This window comes from Borostomias antarcticus, assembly GCF_949987555.1.
Source record: "Borostomias antarcticus genome assembly, chromosome: 24".
In the NCBI taxonomy this organism is placed as follows: Eukaryota; Metazoa; Chordata; class Actinopteri; order Stomiiformes; family Stomiidae; genus Borostomias; species Borostomias antarcticus.
The window spans coordinates 11,804,822-11,827,184 of NC_140257.1; the positions used below are offsets into that span (position 1 = coordinate 11,804,822).

Genomic DNA, 22,363 nt, shown 5'->3' on the forward strand with positions numbered 1-22,363 from the left:
CTGTGCTCAGCCTAGGCCATTCCATGGACCTGATTTTAATCAAGTGCTCCCCCTGGGCATATCTTATTTATAGTGTCTCAAGACCAGCCCATCATCAATGATTTTCCAAACTATGTAAAGAAGCTTGTTTGTCTAGCACAGCAAGAAAGCATTCTTTTCGTATCACTGCATCCTCATGGTCTCTTTCTGTATGTTCCCTTCTAGAGCTCAGTTGGAGAGATGTCTGATCTTACTGGTATTGATGGGGACGACAAAGATGCAGATCCTGTTATAAACACCTTGGATCTACTACAAGAACCAATAAGAAGTCAGATGTCTTTGTTTAAGAGCAGTGCCTGTGGCTTGTCAATGGAACAAGATCCAATGACCTACATGAACACTTTTGACAGGCACCAGTCTTCTCCACTGAAACAGAATAGTAGCGTCCTTGATGTTCTTTCTAACGCGGACATGTTATCTGCAGGACCTTTGGTGAATGGACCATCTTCACACCAAGCTTTGGAGTCGGTAGATCTCCAGAGCTTGTCAACTGAAAAAGAGGAGGAAAAGAGTATTACTCAACTGAAGACTGTGCAGAGCATTGACACTACAGGAATATGGGGATTTGATGTGGAGTCATCAGAGAGCTCATTAGACAATTATGATAGTGCCAATGACCTTAGCTGGGACCCTCAAAGAGAGTTCATGCAATTTCTTTGGGAAAACCATGGTGATTCCCCGGTGGAGGAAGAGCCAGAGGTTGTCCCTCCCCCTGTCAGCCAAAGAAGGAGGAAACGCAAAATGGACATGGTGGTTATGGTGGATCCGTCAGAGGAACTGTACCCTGACTTGAGCCTTAAGTCAACAGAGGATGTGTCGGATGAGGGTGATCAAGCAGACCCAGTTCCCATCAACGAAGTCCAAACCATAAGGAAACGTTCGAAACCACAATCACCCACGGGGAAGAAAGCACAGTATCCCAATGGAACTGCAAACTGCACCCAACTCAAGTACAGCGTGCCAGCAAGAAATCCACATGAGAAAAGCAGGCTTGCGTTGCTGAAGGGCAATTTATCATCATCAGACTCTTGCTCTGAGGAGGAGCCATCATTTTTCCCTTGTACAAAATGCAGCGTTCATTTCAAAGACAAAACTCATTTGCAGCGGCATATGAAGAGTCACCCAGATCCACCCAGTCAGATCAGCACGCCAAAGCCTTTCATTTGTAGGGAGTGTGGACAGTCCTTTCGCTTTAGCAGCATGCTTCTCCGACATATGACCACTCACGAAGAGAGAAGAGAGAGACTCATGGAGGAGATCAAGGGGATGAATGACTTGAAGGATGAAGGTAAAAACGCTAGGCTACAATGCCCACAGTGCAGCTTCGGAACCAATTGCGCCAACACATTTGTTCAACACGCGAAGACCCATGAGAAGGACAAGTGGTACTACGACTGTGAGAAGTGTAGCTTCTTCGCTGCATCAGTTTTTGACCTCGAGAGACATATGAACAAAGAGCATACTGTCAGCAAAAAACAGGGGGAGACAAGGAAGCGCAACATCTTTAAGGCGGGCGAAGATGAAACATCTTTTTCTTTCTCCTGTACCCTTTGTTCTTATAGAACCTCAAGTAAGAACGTCTTCAAGAATCACTTAGGGCTTCGTCATCATCAGACATACGAGGAATATGAAGCTTTGCAGGATAGAGAAAAAAAAGCTAATTCAACTTCTGAACAGCATTTGCCAAGTTGTAAATCCCCCTTAGTAGATTCTGTTTCTTCAGTGCCAACTTCAAAACTCTCTGTAGAGAACCAGGCCTCCCAGGAGAAGAGAGATTTACCCTGCGAATCTAATGATATATCTCATCTATTCAAAAAGGATAACATTGTAAGCAGAGAGCGAAAATACCTCAAATCTCAAATAACTGAGTCGAAGCTCGACAAGTCAATAAACATTCTCTTGTCTCGTCAAAAAAAACGTGACGAGACTCTCCACGATGAAACACCTAATGTCACCACTGGATTTTCATTTTTTCGGGACGTTAATGGGGACAAAAATGAGGACAAAAATGAGGACAAAAATGAGGGTGAAACATTGACAGTAACCTCTGACAATCCCAAATCTTCTTCAAATGGCCACAAACATTTACCAATACTAAAGTTGGACAATAGCGTCTCCGATTCGGGCTGTGATGCCAATGACCTCAACCGTAAGGATGTGTCTGGACAAGTCTTTGAGCAGAAGGTTGTAAAGAAGTACCCTTCCAAAAGGAAAATGTCCACCCCTTATCGCAATGCTGTTGACCAGGAGTCCTGCTTCATCATATCAAAATATGTGGCGAGTCCTAAGAGGCAGGACATGATGGAGGAGATGGAGGACAGTGATGAAAAGGAAGCCCTGCATTTAAGTGACTGCAATACAGATGCAAGTTCCAAACTTCTTGACAAGACCGAAATTAAGCAAGAGAAACCGGACATGAGTTGTACCTTCAGCAGAAGAACGTCCACAAAGGGAGCGCTCGGAGCATCTGAGGGCTCATTGGAGGAAGATCAAAACTTGCAAACTGGGAGCCATTCTCAGCAAAAGCCTGTTGTCAAGGAAGAATGCATAGAAGCACAGGTTTTCAGAGAGCCCTTTGAGTCTAGCTCAGTGCCATATGATGAAACATTCAGTGAAGCTGATTTGTCTGCCTTGGACATGGAGCAAAAGACCTGCCCTTACTGTCCAGCAGTTTTTGAGTCAGGTGTTGGATTATCCAATCATGTAAGAGGACATCTGCACAGGGTTGGACTGAGTTACAATGCCCGTCATGTGGTGCCACCAGAACAGGTGGCTTCTCAAGACAAGAGGCCTCGGCATAGGATTCGGCGCAGGATGGCAGCAATCAGACGATTGAAAAAGGGTAGGCCTACTGCAATTTTGTGTTTTGTCTTATGTTTTTTTGTTGAGTACATTTGGTTCTGCTAGACTGTATGCGTTTCAGTTCTTTGTTCAAATGCTTTCATTGAATTTGAGTGAAGTCTGATTACTGTCATTATTGTTCCATTGTCAAGTATAGTTTTCTTTCTGTGTAATATATGTATTGGCAAGGAATATATCTCTGTTCTTGTCTTTGTGCAGCATTCATTTTGGAATCTTCTGAGTCACAGTGCTCCCACTCCTGCCCATTATGTGGGGACTCTTTCGACAACAAGACAGGGCTTTCCAACCACATACGGGGCCATCTGAAACGGCTTGGCAAATCCATCTCGACCAAGAACAAATCCCCTTTATGTTTGCTCCGGGAGCTGATGCGCGACAAGAAAGAGTTCCAGAGGGCGCTCCAAGTTATAGGCAGGAAGCGTAAGCCCTCCCGGCTGAAGGCCATCTCAAAGCAGGCTGGTGTTGATCGTCTGACCTCTCCATCCGTTGGAATCCACAAACATGATCCCATTCAGAACCTCTTCAATGATGCTAAACCAGTGGTGCCCACATTTTCCTTATCAGCAGAGGCATCTGCAAAGAAACAAGCAGACACTAAGTTAGAGGTTAAAGGTTCACTCTCGAGTGCCTTGATAGGAATTCTGAAGAAGAGGAAATGTCAAGAGGACTCCAAGTGGAAGAGCTCTCATACAATGAAAAATGTTCTGGCAGGGACTTCAAACAACAACAACAACGTGCACACTACAGGACCACGAGCCACGACAACACTGCCAAACTCAACATCAGGTAAGACTGACGATTTATCACTCTCAGTAATAAATTGTGCCACGGAAGATTCAAACAAACATTGTTTTTGTTATTTGGTTTCACAGAGAAAGGGGAATTCAACAGGAAGGTGTGTGTCCATTGCAATGCAACCTTTCATAGTGGAGTTAGTTTGTCCAATCACCTACGGGCATATGCAAAACGGAAAAGGACTGCCTTACTTGAAGGAACCAGTAAGTGTCTTGGCATCATCGAAGTAGCAATAGCAGTAGCCCATTTTTTCTATGTTATTGGAGACCTACGCTCTACATTTTTCACTCATGACTTATTAAAATGCTTTCCCCATTCCAGATTTGGGTGAATGTACCTGTTGTATCAATGGCGTGGTCTGCTGTGCCCTGCAGAGCTAAAAAAAAATAATAAAAAAAAACTCTTGATTAATGCTCTCTTGGTGATTTCAGCATATGACTGTAAACAAAGGAGGCAAAGGTCCAGGCCTGGTTCCAAGAAGAAGACGTATCCTGTGCCACATACACCTGAGGAGATGTACAGACTCACGTGCAGGTACTGCAGGCCTAGTTTGTCTTTATACTACCAAGCTTGACATACAGTCACCTTCTCCACGTTTTAGTGCATTTGCCTTAAAATTCTACACAAAATAGGCCATAGTGACAAAGTGAAAACAGGTTTTAGACATTTATACCAAAACCATGCTAAAAATCAAAATGTAAAATATCATACATGTATGTACACAAGTGTGCACACCCTTTGATATAATACCCAAAAGTGAGTTCAGGTGCATTTTGTTTCCACTGATACTGCTTGAGATGTCAAACTGCCAAACTGAGCAATTGGGGAAGAGGGGCCTTGATCAGGGAGGTGAGCAGGAACTCAAGGGTCACTCACTCCAGTGAATCCTTATGGAGATAGGAGAACCTTTAAGAAGATCAACCCTCCAGGCAGCACTCCACCAATCAGGCCTTTAAAGTAGAGTGGCCAGACGGAAGCCAGTCCTTAATGCTTTTCAGCAGCGGGAAGAGGCACATGACAGCCTGCTTGGAGTTTGCCAAAAGGCACCTAGAGGACTCTCAAACCATGATAATCATATTCTCTCATCTGATGAAACCAAAATAAAACTTTTTGTCCAGAATACCAAGCGTCACATCTGAAGGAAACCAGGCACTCCTCATCACTGGGCTAATACCATCTCTACAGTGAAGCATGGCGATGGCAGCATCATGATGTGGCGATGTTTTTCAGCAGCAGGAACGGGGCGACTAGTCCTGATAGAGGGAAAGATGAATGCAGCTAAGTACTGTACACAGAGATCCTTGAAGAAAACCTGATCCAGAGCGCTCTGGACCTCAGACTGGGGGGAAGGTTTACCTTCCAACATAACAATGACCAAAACCACACAGCCAAGAGAACAAAGAAGTGGCTTCTGAGAAAGTCTGTGTCTTTGAGTGGCCCAGCCAGGGCCCAGATTTGAATCCAATTGAACATCTGTGGAAAGAGCTGAAAATGGCTGTGTACCGACGCTACCCATCCAATCTGACGGAGCTTGCAAGGATATGCCAGGAGGAACAGGCAAGAATCTCCAGAAACAAGCTCGTAGCTTCTTTCCCAAGATGCCTTGAAGCTGGAATCGTTGCCAAAGGTGCATCAACCACGTATTAGGCTAAGGGTGTGTACAGATATGTAACCCCTAAATAACCTATTTTTGTCAGTAAAATAAAATCTGTTTTCACTTTTGTCATTATTGGCTATTGTGTGTAGATGTTTGAGGCAAAAAATTAACTTTATTGTAGACCAAGTCTGTAACGTAACAAAACGTGGAGAAGGTGAAAGTGGTTTGCAGACTTTCCGGTTTGACTACTTGCTGGGAAATGTTTTTGAAAGAAGTGCTCAGTGTGTTCTGACGTCCCGTTTGTTGCCCACTGTGCCTTTTGAGGATTTGTCTGAACAGGGAATCCTTCTCTGCTGTTATCTGCCTTGCAGGTTTTGCGACCTAGTCTTCCAGGGTCCCTTGTCGGTCCAGGAGGACTGGATAAAGCATCTCCAGAGGCATATTATGAATGCCAGTGTCCCACACACGGGCGCCAGCATGGTGGAGGTCACATCATTGCCCAAGGACCCTCACTCTCACACCACCAACCAACAGAACCTCCCACTGACCACCCACACTGCCCCCTAAGCTATGGGGACCTTTAAGACACTATCCACTAACGCCGGGGATACACTGTGCGATTTCTTCACGATTTGGCTGTCGCAGACTAAATTACGTAGGTGTCGAGAAATCATACGCCGTAAGGTCAAATCAGGATGACGTAAGGTCGCACATTGTGCGGGAGTCACAGATCAGTGACTAACTGCTCCTGCGTTCTGAAGCCCAGGCGACGGCCTCCCGACACATTTCTGGCGTGAGTGGTGCTACGACACGATTCTGCACATAAATCCACCCCAAAATCATCGCTTCAGGGCAAAAAGAGAGGCTGCTGCTTGTGTTCAGCTGTGCCAGTCACTGTAAGAGAGATTGGTGGAGCTTTGGAGGGAACGCTATTGTTTTTGTTTTTTTACTTTTCCACTTCCTACCATTACAGATGGATAAAGTACAGTTGGAAAGAGATTGTATCTAATTCCTACCATACACTAGCCTAGAAGACTTCGAAAATACTTTTAAAACACTAGTCTGACACCCTCTGAAACATCTAAAGACAATGTGTCAAGTTTTTAGTCACAAACTAAGATCTGGCAAAGACTGGGATTATGCACTAAAAACTTCAGATAACTAAGATTTAAGACAGCTGACTTAAGACGGATCAGACTGCCACCTTACACCAAACGACCGAGATGACGGGAGCGCGTTACAACTCTATCAAAATTGTCATGATTTTATTTAGATGTTGGAAATTTGTCTGCGACAGTGAAATCGGTGAGAAAGGCCAGCATAAGTTGGTGTAGGACTGACATTGACAAACACTAAATTAAAAGCTGTGTTCAATTCGAAATTATGAAACTAATTTCAACAACTGCTCAAGTCGCAGCACAAGCAATTGTGGCTGACAGCAATTGTACAGTGAGAGCATGCACGTCAAGGTCTGATTGGCTCCGAGACTGTAGGACTGAAACTCGTTGTGCAGTGTGAGGGGTTCACCGACAATACCATTTTTAAAATCACAGTGTATCCACGGCAATCGTGTGTATGTACCTTGGATGGTCTTTCACCATTTTTACATTCATTATTGACCCCTACAGGCAAAGAACCATACATGTGCATTTTTATTCTTAGATCTTGATGATTTTTCATCTTTTTGCTGTCTAGAAGGTCAATACAGAAATTAATGTACAGTACATTTTGTGAATGTATATGATTTATACACTGCTCAAAGAAATTAATGGAACACTTAAATCACACATTGCGGATCTCGATGAACGTGATATTCAAGTTGAAAATCTTTGATTACATTGTGTAATTCATTGAGAACAAAATGATGTAATTCATTGAGAACAAAATGATGTAAGAACGGTCAGGGAAACCAAAATCATTAACCCATTGAGGGCTGAATTCAAAATCACACTGAAAATCAAAGTGAAAATTTGAGATCACTGGCTGATCCAACTGGTGTGAATTTCATCACAACAACGCATAATGTGGCGCAGTAGTGTGTATGGCATCTGCGTGCCTGTATGCAGATCTGGGGAACGTGAGGGCCAGTCAATGGCATCAATGCCTTCGTCATCCAGGAACTGCCTACACGCTCTGGCCATGAGGCTGGGCATTGTCCTGCACCAGCGTAAGGTCTGACAATGGGAGCTGGACTACCTGTGCAACCTGAATGGGCTGCAGGTACCGCCTCATGCTACCAGTAGTGACAAGAGGACAAGCAAAATGCAAAATTAAGAGAAAAATCACCCAGGAAGGATAAGCAGAGAGAAATGGTCTGTGGCCACTACCTGCAAAACCCTTTCCTTTTTGGGGGTTGTCCTGCCTTTGCCTCTCCTGTCCACCTGTTGTCGCTTTCATTTGCACCAAAGCAGATGAAATTGATTCAGTCGTTTACGCTTCCTAAGAGAGATCGATATCCCACAAGTTTAACTGACTTGGTGTTATACTGTGATGATTACGTGTTCCCTTAATTTTTGAGCAGTGTATATTGACTATATTCAACTAAGAATATGTCACGCCACCAAATATTACAAAAGCACACATGGTTCTCAGTTGTAAGTACTCAGTATCACATGAAGTCAGAAAAATACCATACCAACCATTTTAAAAAATAATTTTAAATTTGTGGATATTGTTACATATCTCTATTTTACTTAGACCATTTTTGGATTATTGTTTCAAGCAGGCCATTTTTCATGTGTTCATGCAGTAACGCAGTGTAAAATCCATTTCTGATGACAACTTTTACCTCAGATTTCTCATGTCTTCATTTGGTCCAGCTTGGGAGCACCTTTTACCAATATTCACATTTATACTAGACATAAACAAAAAGTGACTAATACAATCTTGTTTGTATTTTGATATGTATTCAAATCATGACCATAGACTCCATTAGTTTATTGGATAGGAAGTCCCTGAAGTAAATAACAATTCTACCTGAAAGTTGACTACAATACTGGTAATACAGTGAGGTTATCACAAGAACAAAAGGAACAACAGATCTATGCCAGTTTACGGTGGTAAGATTCTGTTTCAACCACCGTGATTTTCAGCATTAATCCAACTCAAACTTTCATTCATAGGGTTAGGGTGATCATTATGCAGTCATAGCGTTGATTACCGTCCTTCATCAATAACTCTCCCACAGTATATTTAATGTTCTTAACTGTTTCAAAGAATTATGTTTATATGTGTTTTTAAATAATTTATGTTTCAATGTATATCATACAAATACGCTGAAAACATTTTTTGTGATGTTCTGAATGATAAAAAATGGTTAAGCCATGGACTAGTGTTTTATCTTTTTCACCATATGCTGGAGCTGTCCTAGCTACTGAATATAAACAAGGCTTCTGTTATTCTAACTCCAACACTTCAACATTAAAATGTAAATTTAGGTCATAAAATTAGGTCATATACATTTCTGAATTATAAAAAACAAATTTGAAATGAAGAGAAAACGTATAAACATTTCTTACAGATAGTATTTACATGCAAGGCAGTTCTGCATGTATTCACTGCTCCCATTATTATATCCCATTGTCCCATTATTCCCCATAGTTTTTCTGCCTGAAAGACAATGTACACTTCCAACACTGCAGGGACCCGAGTAACAATACTACAATGATGAACATTACTTCCAGGCCCACTTATGTTTAAACTTACTCCATACTCCGCGCACATTTCTCCAGAGCATGGCATGAGACAAAAAAATATATTTTTACAGTTTTGTAATCAACTACTAAAATGAATAAAGCTAGTAAAGAAATCTGTTTGTCAAAAACACATTACAGTATTACAAACCCTGAATTCCCAAAATTAATCAATGTATTTAATATCTGTACAACGGGCAAAGTAGTTGAGACATGTCCTTACATGAAAACTGTCATTCAAATATGACAACCACCAGGTCCCAAACTGTACTGTATTCCCCACACTTCAGGAATACAGCTGTTGAGCTTGAGCTTAAAAAACAAAACAAAAAACATGACTGCGATGTCCAGATCAGGAATTTCATCGATTCTGTCTGTGCGTTTTAGGGTCAGTTGGTGGTCCATGACAATTATTTTTAAACTTTGACAGGAACAGCATATTTCAGGACTTGTTGGGGTTAGTTATTCCTTTTGGTCTCATGCAATTCCATTACTCAAAAGGATCCTTGCCCTGAAAGATAAATGTTTCCATTTTAATGCAACATGTTTTGTCTAGGTGGCATCATCAAATAAAAATAGCATAATTCACATTTGTGTTCAGACAGAACTGATACACTTTTACCTCAAGGAATATGGCATACTGAGGCGTCAGTCGTTTCATCAGGGTCTCTGCAGCGGTGAGGCAAGCATCTCTCTGCTTCAATCTAAACTCCTTTCAGGGGAAAACAAAAAGTTTGCAGACATTAACATGATGTTGTGTACTTCAATTACTACATGCCAGGTCAAAAAATAAATAAAAAGAACAGAAAATTATCAAAGACCATACATAGGCCATGTTTTGATCCATGACATCGAACACATTAATTTCTGAACAATAATTTACCCTGGTTAAATAAACCTTTATTTAACCAGGGAGGTCCTGTTGACATTAGATCTCTTTTTCGAAGGAGCCCTGGCCAAGATAGCCACAAAAGTTTCAGGCAACATGCAGCATCAAACAACAACAATAACATTTCAACCAAGATGGGTAACGTAAAAAGCACATAACACACGATAGTAGCAGCACTAAAATTTCAACACTGCATAAAACAACATTTAAACAAAGTTCACAACATAACAAATGGAGACTTGGGCCTAAAAGGAGAAAGGAGGAGACGGAACCTAGTCAGGGAAGCAATTACAGGCTCCAATAGATTAAGCCTGCAACCACTTCACTACCTCTTTAACCTCCTTATCGGGATCAACTTATCAAGCTGCAAGTCTGTCTGCAAGTGGTTTCAGGCTGCAGCGGCAGAGAACATGAAGGCCTTTTTGCCAAGTTTTGTGTGAACTTAAGGGACGGACAGCAGGAGAGTGTCGTTTGAGCACAAGCAGGAATTACTGGTTTTAAGTATGAGGGAAGCAAACCAAGAATGGACTTAGAAATATATGCCAACGAGAAAGTATACGCTAGATCAATGAAGGCCACTGAATTCAGGCATATAGGGTTCAATGGTGAGCAAGAGCTTTGCAGCCTGTGACAAACGTCAGGGCACTGTAGCACACCGTCTCCAGCCGATATACTGTAAGCATTGGGCAGAGGCATGCATGCATGCCAGGTCACCATAATCAAGCAAAGGAGGGAACGTAATCTCAACCATAATCAGGTTCTGCGCCACTGAGGTTTGAGCATACATGACATTCTTACCGTTTTATTCCTTAAGTGTTCCTGAGAGTTGAGGTGGTTTTGTACAGAGGACACAGACATGGGGATGTAAACGTTGCATGGTCCACAGTGGAGCATCTCCACCTTGGTCATGTGGTCTTTCTCACGCAATTCTGGGAAAACAAATTAATTTAATGTAAGAAAGCAAACCCCCTGTTAGATACTGATACAGTAGGCTACATCCATCTAATGTAAAGCCAATAGCCAGGTTTTCAACCACCTGTTGGAAGAACTGAATACCACCATTTTAAATGTATCAGAAAACAAAGTGTGACATTCTTATCAAAGTGAGTTTCCATGAAACTGTCTTATGTCCATGAATAGCTGTAATGGCAAAATGCCCAGATAAAAAAAATACTTTTGGTCATGGAAACCTTTTTGTTTGTCACAGGAAAATAAGTACTTTGAAGTGTTTCCAACATTTCAAAGGCATTTATTCCCTTAGGATTGTTGATTGGCCTGCCCCCTGGTTCCTGTACAAGGCACTCATGAAATGGAGAGAAGACAGGAATGATTTCTAAAGTCGCTGCCCATCTTTCGCTGCAGGCTCAAAACTCACCTCTTCAAGAAGTACTACCAGGGTCCTCCCTATTGTATTTTTAGTTTGCTATTTTTGCACTTTGCCTTCAGCACTACATTATGTTCTTAGACACTTGTTTTAGAAAAAGATGCACCTGTAGTGCACTGACTTTTCCTACGTTAAATGCAATTATTGTAAGTCGCTTTGTAAAAAAGCGTCAGCTAAATGACTGTAATGGTAATGTATTTCAAAAAGGCTATAATACCTCATTTAATGCTGTTATGAAATATGTATGTATTACATTCATGATGATTTCCTTATTACATGGATCAGTATAATTTCTAGCCTCGTGTCATCCTGATCTCACGAGCTCACATTCTGTTTCTCTTGCAGATGAGTCTGGCCAGACAACATAAATCTGTTTCGGGCCAATCAAGAGGAACTACTGTCAGCTGTGGTCGTGGTTTAGGTGTGAGGACAGTATGTGACAGGCCTGTTAGCCCATGGTAGATGGTGATATACAGATGGGTCATCCAATCACCTGCCAAGTATTTTTGAAAGTGCCTGCCCTTTACCAAACAGTTTCCAACGACACCCTCGCACAATCACAAATTAATATACATAAAATGTAAAAATACATTTACCATCAATGGCGCCATCATCCATCACTTCATCACCTTTTCGGACCTTGTACAACATTGACTCCTAAATCATGGACAAAGTGAAACATATCACCAGAACCATGAATTACAACTGACAATTTCTCAAGGCATTTCAGTGACACTAGTTGATTTGCTTTCCATACCTGTATAAAGGCAATAGCCATGTCATCATATTTGTTCTGCAGCTGAATATGCTCCAGGGTCTCCCAGTGACTCCTGCACTCTAGGTGCTCCTCAAGGGCCTTTGCTTCAGACAGCTCAACCTCACACAGATCACAGGAAAAGAAGCCTCTGCCAACAACAATAGAAGCGAGCCTGTTCAATCCATGGAACCACCACTATAATCACTTGGCTATTGACTACAAGTACCCTAAACTGGTGCGTTGTCAGATTTGTCATGCAAATGTTCTAACCTGATCTCTTTAGATGGACTTCTGCTCCTCTTCCTTGAGACTTCTGGGGTGGTCTTGATCTGGTCCACTCCTAAGAAAAGAATGAATCATTCAATCACTAATTTGACCAGCCCATTCCCTTTCTCTTCAATATTTATCCTAGCCATATCAGTGCCTACATTTTGTCCTGGATGACTGGTTACATGCACACCATCTTGCTTGTACATTCTCTACACATGTACCAATGGGATAGAGGTTGTTTTCGGGCCCATGTCTTAGGCTTTTTGTTTTACCTGTACCACCAAATCCGGATTGGTGCTGGTAGTCCACCTTTAATCTGGGTGGGGTTATCCTCAAAGCACCAGCGGCCCGCTGGGGATAAGGGCACTATTGATGAGAACTGGGCACACATCCATTTTCTAATAGGCTCTGTGCACCAGCTCCACTACTTCCTGAAAGTCACTTGGCATCTTTATTTCCTGTCCTATATGATTGGATTAAGTGACCCAGCGCACACCTGATTAATCACTTAATCCAATCATATTGGACAGGAAATAAAGAAGCCAAGTGACTTTCAGGAAATAGTGAAGTTGGTGCCCAGAGCCTATTATAGCAACACATTTACTGATAAACTGTACTAACTTAACCAGTTTACACATTTTGACTGGGGCTTTATGAGGCAAGAAAATATAACAACATTGCATGGCCATGTCAAAACATGGCCAGTTATATCAGGCCACTTTCATACCTGAATTTGTTCCGATTCAGAGAATAATATGTTACAATGTTGCACTTCGACCTTAGCTCGATTCGTGTTCACACAGCAATATGGACAGATCAAACAATCTCCGGCTCTGTTCTGGTTCTGAATACGCCTTCAACACCATGCGCTTGTAAACAGTTTTGCGATTGGTCCAAATTTTGCGGGAAGTTTGGATTTCTGGAAATCCTTTCTTCGCTGACAGCGGTGATCGACCCGTGATCAAAAATGGTGCGTCAGCGGTGTGCGTGTATAATTGCGTTGATTGGTCTTCTCTGGTTTATATGTTTGGTACAGTATATGGACAACATATCCAGTTTGAGTAGTCATCACGATTGCGGCTAGACAACAATGTGCTATTGTATTGCATATGATCAGGAGAAGACACACTGGTCAACAGAACATTGAAAACCCATTTCCTTACTGTGCTTGCTAAACAAGTTTGTATACTTTGTAGACAGTGCAGGGTACAACAATGAGTTGTATCGGTTTGTGGGTAATGTGCGTTCTCACTGCAAACGAATCGTCCCGCGAGGTGACTGCAAGCGGACTGAGACCACCCTCTCTAGGTGGTCTCAGCCCGGTTGATTTGTTCCGGAGCCGTGAGCGATTGCTGTGTTCACATATGCCCAAACGACCCGGTCTACTGGGGAAATGCTCCCGGTATCATTACAACAAGCTAGGTCTCAATGCACCCTTACTCAGCAACACATTATCAATATCCCTCAGATGCAGAATACTACAGGAGGGACCGCAGGAAGTGTTCCTCTCTCACCTCTTTGTCAGACGCAGCAACTGATGAGGTTTCTACCCCGTTTGCGCCTCGTCCTCCATAAGCGGTAAGGGGGTACAGCGAGGCTCCGGGCGTGGCCATCGGCCGGGTGGAGGGGCCAGGCCCATGGCTCAGCTGGTCTGGTCTGGAGCCGGTCTTCGAGTAGGTCGAGTCCCAGGGGAAGTCACCGTGGTGCGCAGGGCCGTCATATACAACTCTACGGGCGCTTCGCTGATGGCCAGTGCGATGGTCCTCATGACCCTCCGTCTCAGATCCTGAAGAGCCAGGATCGTATGGATCGTAGAGCACAGCCCTGGGGAAATTAAAAGTGCATCTTAGCACGGTCCCTTTAAAATGAATATCAAGAGTCTTAACTAACAGAGCTATAATGCAGTGTAACTTCTACTTACTTTTCTGAGCTGCTTCTATCCTGAGGATTGAAAGATGCTGGGCTGAAGGCAGGGTGCCCTGTGTTGTGGATGTAAACAGAGCGTGTTCCTGTTCTGTTGAATCAAAAAGGAGCGAGATGAATAACGTTAACCTTTATTCATCAAGACACCGCTGCCATGCATAACTTGCAGAACTGGATATTTCTAGCTTTAGCTAGTATGACACGATCATGCGCGTTAAAAGGCTTAACGTTAGCTAGCCTAGCTACATTATCTAACCAGCTAGCGTAAGCGAACAACGTTAGCGCTAGCTCGCCACAACAAAGTAGCTAGCCAGTTAGCACACAAACATTTTTATCGCTAGCCACATACTGCTAGCTGGTTTAGTGCTACCTTTCGGGGGAATATTGCTTTGAACCCCTCGGTGGCCCATAAAACGAGTCGTTATTTCGGCGGATCATTCCAAGCCACTTGCAGTTAACAATTAAAGCAGAAAAATATGCATTCACATTCCTGTTCTTCAAAGTAACTTGTTTGCAGTTAGCTCTCGTTCGCTTATCGCTCTTAGTTGGCTGGTCAAATCAACTCGCTACTATGTGCTACAACTCCTAAACCTGCCTGTAGGGGGCAACATCTCCAAGTACAGCAGCAACGGAGTACCATGGTACAGACCTCCTCTGGAATGTGTGATACTGCCCCCTGCTGTGTTGGAGTCCACTGATTAGATGCCTGTCAACAAATTGATCAGACCTCAAAGTTGCACTAGATCTAGGCTATTTCCAGATCGGGTCCTGAGATGATTCATAAACCTACATGCAGTCACAGCAAATTGCAAAGGCAGAAGCCATGTCCGTCAATGGTCTATATCCATGGTCTATACAGGCACACTTGATGATGGCATGACTATGATGATGGCTGATTCATCAGTAAAAAGCACCTCAAATCCTCTGACCCTTAGCACTGGAGCCCCACAAGGTGAGGGGACAAGGTTACATGCCCTTGCCCTTGCTCTACTCATTCTACACAAACAACTGCACCTCCAGGGACCCATCTGTCAAATGCCTGAAATTTGCAATGACACCAGCCTAATCTCCCCTCCTGGCTCCTGCCCCCTTGTCCCGAACAGCTCGACAATTAACTCTGTGGACTCATTCAAGTTCCTGGGCACCATCACAGGACCTCAAGTGGGAGAACATCTACTCCATCATCACAACAGAAGATGTCTTTCCTGCGCCAGCTGAAGAAATTCAACGTGCTAGAAAATCATGGTCCAGTTCAACATGGCCATCATCGAGTCCATCCTCGACTCATCCATTACCGTTTAGCTTCTACTGCCCGGGACAAGGGCAAACTGCAGTGCATCATTCGGTCAGCAGAGAGGGTCAACGGATGCAATCTGCACACTATCCAGGACCTGTAGCCTACGACTCATGGACCAGGAAGCAGGCAGGGAAGATCAATGTTCTCACCCTGGTCACTACTTCACTTCTATTATTTAGCCTTTTTTTATTATTATTGTTTAACTTACCTATTGTTTAATATTGTGCTTCATTTTTCACGTTAAAGTCCTTCGTGCACCAAGCCAAATTCCTTATATGTGAAAATGCAAATAAACCAAATTCAGATTCTGATAATCTACCGATAAGATACAGTATTGTGTGCTCTCCTGACTCAGACAATTAAAATCTCCATCAGGTCTGATACGGAACTCAGAGAATGATGACCTCCCTCAGGTCTCCTAGGCAAACTAGACAACGGAGTCTGTGTGCTGGTCCATGTAATGGAAACTTTACTCATTCCAAAGATTGCCACAGAGTGGTTTTGTCCTTCATTTCCAAAATGATAGGTCTACCATTGTTTACCAATGTGCCTGAAACATGCCTGGATAGCTACATATTGGCTGCTCATACAAAAAAATTGCTGCACGTAAGGAAGGACGCCATTGCAGTTTTATATATATATATATATATATATATATATATATATATATATATATGTGCGTTGAGACAAAGACCTGTAACAAATGAACAACAACAAGGAAAGCGAGTCTAAAATCTGTTTATTTATGTAACTGATTGTGCCGTAAATTATTGGACTTTAAACATATGATCAGTAATGAGTAATGGTAGTTTCTGTAACTGTGAACACTTGGATACAGAAATACATTGCAAAGCGTAAATATGAAATTAGCACATCATTGTAAAACTGAAAAAAAAAAAGATCCCAATGTTGCTGAATTGAAAAAACATTTTACTGTAGGAAAACATAATTATTAAGTCAGATAACATCTGCCTCCCTTTTGTCAACCTTCTTTGAACAGGTGTGTAATCCTTTGAAAACATTACATTTTTAAAAACATTGTTTTTTTTTGCTGTGCAAAGACATAATAAGTAAAGCATACAATCCCTAACATGAGAGGACAAAAGTGCAACTCTTTCTACTCGGCCAGAGAACATCAAAAACTCATTATATGCCTTGACTACCAGACTCATTGAGGGAGAAAATGAATGAAATATGATTGTGACAAAAGTGAATTACTACCGAAAAGAGAGCCATGTGTTCTTTCTCTGAAAGATCATGTAAATAGTGGTGGTGTGGATACAGACAAAATGAACAATCTTTGGTTTTGGCCTTTAGAATGAAAGCCTTCACTGAGAAATAGCAGCAGTTAAGGCAAAAGATCGTTCCCCATGGTTAATACCTGAGTAATATCATTAGGCAATTCTATACTGAAAACTAAAAGCTTTGTCTTGAACATTAAAGAAAGACTTCAATGCCAATAATTGAATTAACGTGCTAAAACAGAGCAGTCTGCACTGAGGAGAAGCACTCTTCCTCACGTTATTATTAAGTAGGTTTAAAACATTTCTAGGAAATTGTGCCATATAGTGCATCTAGGACAATACATTAGAATAATCAATAAAAGTTGTTTCAGTTGTTTCAGTGAATAATAGTAGAAATAATAGTGAATCACTCCACCATGAGGACTTAAAGGGCTAAAACTATCAAGGAGCTGTCATTGTGTTTCTGTGCTATAAGCCACTAGCAAAGGGCACGTTTGCCTCCCGACTCATACTCTCTTTCGCTTCCACCGGCAAAGTGTCAAACAGATGGTCCTCGACAACAAGGCAGTTCTTACGAAGGAGGCGGCAGTTCCCCAGCTGTGCGGGCAGGCGGTCCAGACAGTTCCCCCTCAGCTCCAGCTGAGTGAGCTGCACTAGCTGGCCCACCGTCTCGGGCAGTGCGGTGAGGGCGTTGTTTGACAGACACAGGACCTTTAGCTTGGTGCACCTGAACAGCTGCTTGGGCAGAACCTCCACCTTGTTCGCGTTGATGGCGAGGTGCTGGAGGTTCTGCAGGAGACCCACGTCCGGGGGGATCACCGTTATTGAGTTGTGGCTGACGTCCAGGTGCCGGAGCTTGGGGAGGTGGAACAGCGCTGGGGGGAGGGTGTCCAGGCTGTTGTGGGAGAGATGCAACGACTCCAAGCACTTGACCTGGCCTATAGACGCTGGAATGGTTATGATTTTGTTGTGCCAAAGTTTGAGGCAGGTCAATCTCTTGAGGTGCTGAAAGCTGATGACTTCCTCTATTGTGCGAATGTTATTGGATTTGAGGTCAAGGTCTTGAAGGTTGGCCAAGCTAAAAATAGCATGGGGGATCCTGTCCAGGTCGCAGTTGTGTAGCTCTAGCTCAGTTAAGTTGGTCATTTTCTTGAGACTGTTCAGAACTAATAGCTTAGTACCATCATTGTGCACCACAAGTTTGTTCAGGTGTGGGGACAGCTCAGTGAGGTTTGAGGGCATCTTGGTGAGGTTGCTCTTCATGTACAGTGTCTTGAGATGTCTTAAATCTCGAAGGGATTCAAGTCCAATCATTTTGTTATTTTCAGAGCTTAAGTTTCCTACCAAGTTAAGCTCCCTCAAACTCCTCAATAGATAAACCCATGGGGGAATCTCAGCAACATCTGTGAACTTGACATGAAGGCAGCGGAGATGGTCGCGAAGAAAGCCAAAGGCTGTCTGCTCCACTTTGGCAGGGCAGTGGCAGAGGTGCAACTCCTGCAGACTGGTCATTTGTGAGACCTTGGCTGAGAACCTGACCTCTGGAATCAGTTCCAGTTTAAGCACTTCCAGGTCAGTGAGATCAAACACTGCGTTGGGGAGACCAGAGAGCATGAAGAGGTGGAGCTCCTGCTGGTCTTGGGCATTCCGGGTCACGAGCTGCCTCAGTTTCTCAAAGGTCCACTCATGATTCAGACTAATCTCCCTCAGCTTGTTCTCGCTCACCTCAGAAAGGAACACGCCAAACCGTTTGGAATACAACTGGTCGTACTGATCAACCATGTGTAAAAGAAATGCAAAGTCATTCTTGACATCAGGAATGTCACTGAAGCTGCTCTCCTCCCTGACCTTCTCAAAGGAGTACTCTTTTAGGGGTCGCCTGAACAGCCAAAAGAGAGTGTACAAGCACACCATGCCATAGATCATTATGATGGCCATATAGCTGACAAGAAGCTTTCTTAGCATAAAAGCCATGTTGTGTGTGCAAAAAAACTGAGTGTACCCAGTTAAATGTTTAATATCTGGCTCGCATATGTGCCGAAAACTAATGGCTGCCACAAAGGTTGATGTGTAAGACAAGATCAAAATAAACTTGACAGTTTTGACAATGGTCTGGGCTACATAGAGCTTGTAGATGAAATCGCTGTCCTCAACATGAGCACGGAATTTCCTCACTTTTTCAAAAAGAGCTTTGGCTTGCTCTCCATCTTTTTTGTCCAGGATGGTCATGCTTGGGACCTCAGCGAGGGGTTTATCTGCTGAGAATTTCACTCCGGTATTCCCAAGCATTGGAGTAGATGGGTTGTCATTGTTGCCGTCTTCTTTACCTTCCAATGACACCTGTTTTGGTGCTGAGGAAGTGCCTGTCAGTCTCTGCTTGTTCTCCTCAGAGTCCTCACAGGCTGTTTCAGACAGAGCCTTTGTGGTCCAAGGAGACTCAAAGCACCGTCCTAAAATGGACACAAAGTGCTCAATCTTGGAGCTTGTCTTGGGGTACTTGAACCAGAAGTTGCTACTGACCATAAGTATAAGAGTGTGGATAAGGGTAAGGTAAGGGAAGTACTTTGAGTACCAGGGCAAGGCAACATGGTAACACATTTGGTTGACAAAAATGTACTGTTGATAATCTAAATTAGTTCTGATCCCTGTTGGCTGGGGCTGCCCAATCATTTTCTCAGCCTTCGCAGCGGTGTGCATGTGAGTGACGTGAATCTCGTGGACGGCGCTGTCTGGTAGATCTTTAGTAGGCAGCGGTGCAGCAACCCTGCTGACTGCTGATGGTGCCATTTCCGCTGGACTTTGTGTTGTGAAGGAGTTTGGACCTGCCGCCTCCTCCGCCTCCTCCAGGCAGGGAAGGCACGCCACCTGGTCCTTTGTGATCTGCATTGTCATGGCGAAGATGGCCAGCATGAGCATGACCACCCCCAGATAGTCCATGAACACATCCCACCATGGTTTCAGTATGCGGTAGGTCGGCTGGATGTCGTTCAGGGAGGCTACCTCCGTCAGAGTGAACATCACTGCAATGGAAAAAGACATATTGTTCAAAACGAAAGTTTTGATGTTTTAGTTTAGAACATATTGTTCTAACAAAGCATTGCCTGAATAAGCAGAGAAAAGCATTTGAGAGATTTGAAAAATGTTTTGGGGATGTTTCAAACAAAAACTGCATGTAGTAGGCTACTCCTTATCAAACTAATGTAGGCCTACATAAAACTTACAGTGGCTTATATATCTTTGAACTCAATGAATTCAATCACTGAATTCAAGAATCAAGAACATCTAATAATTGCACCAACAAAATCTGCCCATTCTGAGCTTGACCAGTTATAACATGTAGATAGTACTACATTGCCAGAAGGCCCTTTAAGTCCAGTATTTAAGCTCCCTTATTGCTCACGTTCAGAGTAGAACAAATGGCATACATAATTTTTCATGGTGAAAAAAATCTGCTTTAGTGTCACTTTTGTTTTTCTGGTTGGAAGCCTGTAGTTCCTTTTTTGGTGAGGCGTAGTCTATTTCAATTTCGAAAATGGGAAAGCACAGCAATCCCAGCTGAGCTGAGCTGACTAAACAGTGGGTTTTAGAATGTGTAAAATCAACATTTGACCATAAACAGTAAAGGAGTAGTAAAGGGAAAATGCATGTTTAGCCCTGTTTTAAGGTTACTTATGATCATATACAATGATTCAGATCAAAACGTTGACAAAACTAGCACTTTTGAGAAAGTCTGATATTGTTCTACCACCGTTTTGGTCATACAATGGATGTGGGTGGGCATCTTGAAAAATCTTCGAATGTATAGGCCTAGTTATTCCACTCAGACAGAACATACAATGATGAGATTTCGGCAAGCCCCTAAAATGAAATAAGACTATTAATCATATGCAAGTGTGCCGAATTTGATCAATATCAGACTTTGCAATCCTAAGAAAGGGTTTGGGGGGGAAATCATATCACTCGTTTCGTTTCGCATTCGTTTTTCGGCACAACACCGGCAGCCACATTTCCACTGTGATTATACACTGTAAGTTTGCATGTGACAAATAAAGATCTGAATCTAAAGTAGGCTATATTCATATAAACACACAGAGTTAAAAAAAAAGTGTATAAAATTAGGGATGACAAAGTCTGGGAGACTAAATTTGCTGTTTGTTAAAATAGGCTACAAGTTCTAGTAAAACCAAATAAATTGAGTAGCCTATTAATATGTAGGCTATAGCCTATAGCTGCCTTCCCATAGGTCTTGAACCTAGACTTTTGGCACAACTAAACGACCAGTGCCAGTCTTCTAGGAACATTATAGGCAATAATAGGAAAGCCTTTTTTATATTGACCTATATTGACCTACCGTTCTTCCTATAAAATACAATTGTGATTCAGTGTTCATGGATCAAAGTGACACCTTGTTTATTAATGATTAATAATGAATGTTTATATATTAATTTACGATAGATCAAACGCTGGGTTGAGCAATGTAGGCCTACATTTTGAACATTTTTTAACCTAATTCGAAGAGACGTTTTTCATGTAACAGTTGTCCACAAGGCAAATAAATGTATTTGGGTGGGGGGACTATACCAGATATCTTAGTAGACACTAGACATTGCTTTCACCGCCATACGTTTTGCATAAATAACAAGGGAACAGGATCCGAGGAGGGAGACAGGATTAAGACAAAGGAAGAAAAAAAATACGAGCACGCCAGGCCATATGGAGTAGCATAGGCTAGACTAGACCATCTTGTCTTATGTCCTACTCGCCTAAACATTCTGGGAGGACAAATGGAGACGCTCGGAGTTCCCACATGAACTTGTAGCCTATGTTGAGGTCAGGTGACTTTCTGTATCCTATAAGTGCCGTGGGTAACTAGCATGTGCACAACGTTAAACACTACAACAGTATTTCTTATTTGTCCCATTTGCGTAACCGCGGACAGACTGCATCACCGTAAACACATCGGTCCTTTCCCACCATCAAATAAGCTACAAATTGGCCTAACATACCAGTTTGTCATGTAGCTACGAGAACGTCTGTGAAATAAAAAATAATTAACCACCATACTTACTTTCGGTCGCAGGCTAGGCTACGTAAGTTAAATTGTATTTTCTTCCCATTCCAGTTTTCCCTCAGGGTCCAGACATCAACTCGTGCCTCTAAAATACAGTCATCAGTGGAATGACTCTTGTGCGTAGCCTATTAACGAGGCGATACGTTACAATGCGGTTGTCTGAAACATCCCCGACTTACATACTGGCTAAATAACGTTACATACCTGAGACACCAGCCCGCGGCGTGGAGAGCAGAGCTGTGTTTGCGCAGATCTACCACCGTGCGTAGTAATACGTAATTCGAAGAAAAAGGGAGGTCCAATACGGAACCGTGGAGAGCGTTATTACCGGCGTCTCTCATTGGTGGACGACATAGTTCAACGTCCGAAAGTCACAACTATCTAATCTCCGACGCCTTCTGCCAAGGTCTCAGACGCAGATGCCACTAATTTTTGGATTAACCTGCGTGTAAATTAGACCAACCACATAATGGCCCCTCTCTTCCGCCGTTTCACCGATGCGTGTCTGAGACTGTTACAATGTAGCCCATCTGATCAACCGGT

General features: G+C 42.8%; 3 protein-coding genes across 3 annotated transcripts; 1 reads left to right on the forward strand and 2 right to left on the reverse strand.

Moving 5' to 3' along the window:
- Positions 1-219: 219 nt before the first annotated feature.
- On the forward strand, positions 220-5,860 carry znf644a (zinc finger protein 644a; the record flags this gene model as incomplete). Its single annotated transcript, XM_084458251.1, has 5 exons — positions 220-2,881; positions 3,100-3,687; positions 3,774-3,899; positions 4,128-4,230; positions 5,665-5,860. 5 exons carry the CDS (start codon positions 220-222, stop codon positions 5,858-5,860), a joined length of 3,675 nt encoding a protein of 1,224 aa, XP_084314377.1.
- Positions 5,861-7,241: 1,381 nt separating this feature from the next.
- LOC311325382 (DBIRD complex subunit ZNF326-like) lies at positions 7,242-14,759 on the reverse strand. Its single transcript, XM_084458073.1, has 10 exons — positions 14,579-14,759; positions 14,207-14,299; positions 13,800-14,109; positions 12,558-12,636; positions 12,286-12,355; positions 12,016-12,163; positions 11,855-11,915; positions 10,673-10,803; positions 9,608-9,697; positions 7,242-9,496 (listed from the first exon to the last, which is right to left on the reverse strand). The coding sequence occupies exons 1-10, from the start codon at positions 14,644-14,646 to the stop codon at positions 9,476-9,478; spliced, it is 1,071 nt and encodes a 356-aa protein (XP_084314199.1). The 5' UTR covers positions 14,647-14,759; the 3' UTR covers positions 7,242-9,475.
- Positions 14,760-16,412: 1,653 nt separating this feature from the next.
- Positions 16,413-21,894, reverse strand: lrrc8da (leucine rich repeat containing 8 VRAC subunit Da). The gene is made up of 2 exons (XM_084458053.1): positions 21,818-21,894; positions 16,413-19,769 (listed from the first exon to the last, which is right to left on the reverse strand). Coding segments are annotated over exons 1-2 (2,553 nt in total). The 5' UTR covers positions 21,819-21,894; the 3' UTR covers positions 16,413-17,217.
- Positions 21,895-22,363: the final 469 nt, after the last annotated feature.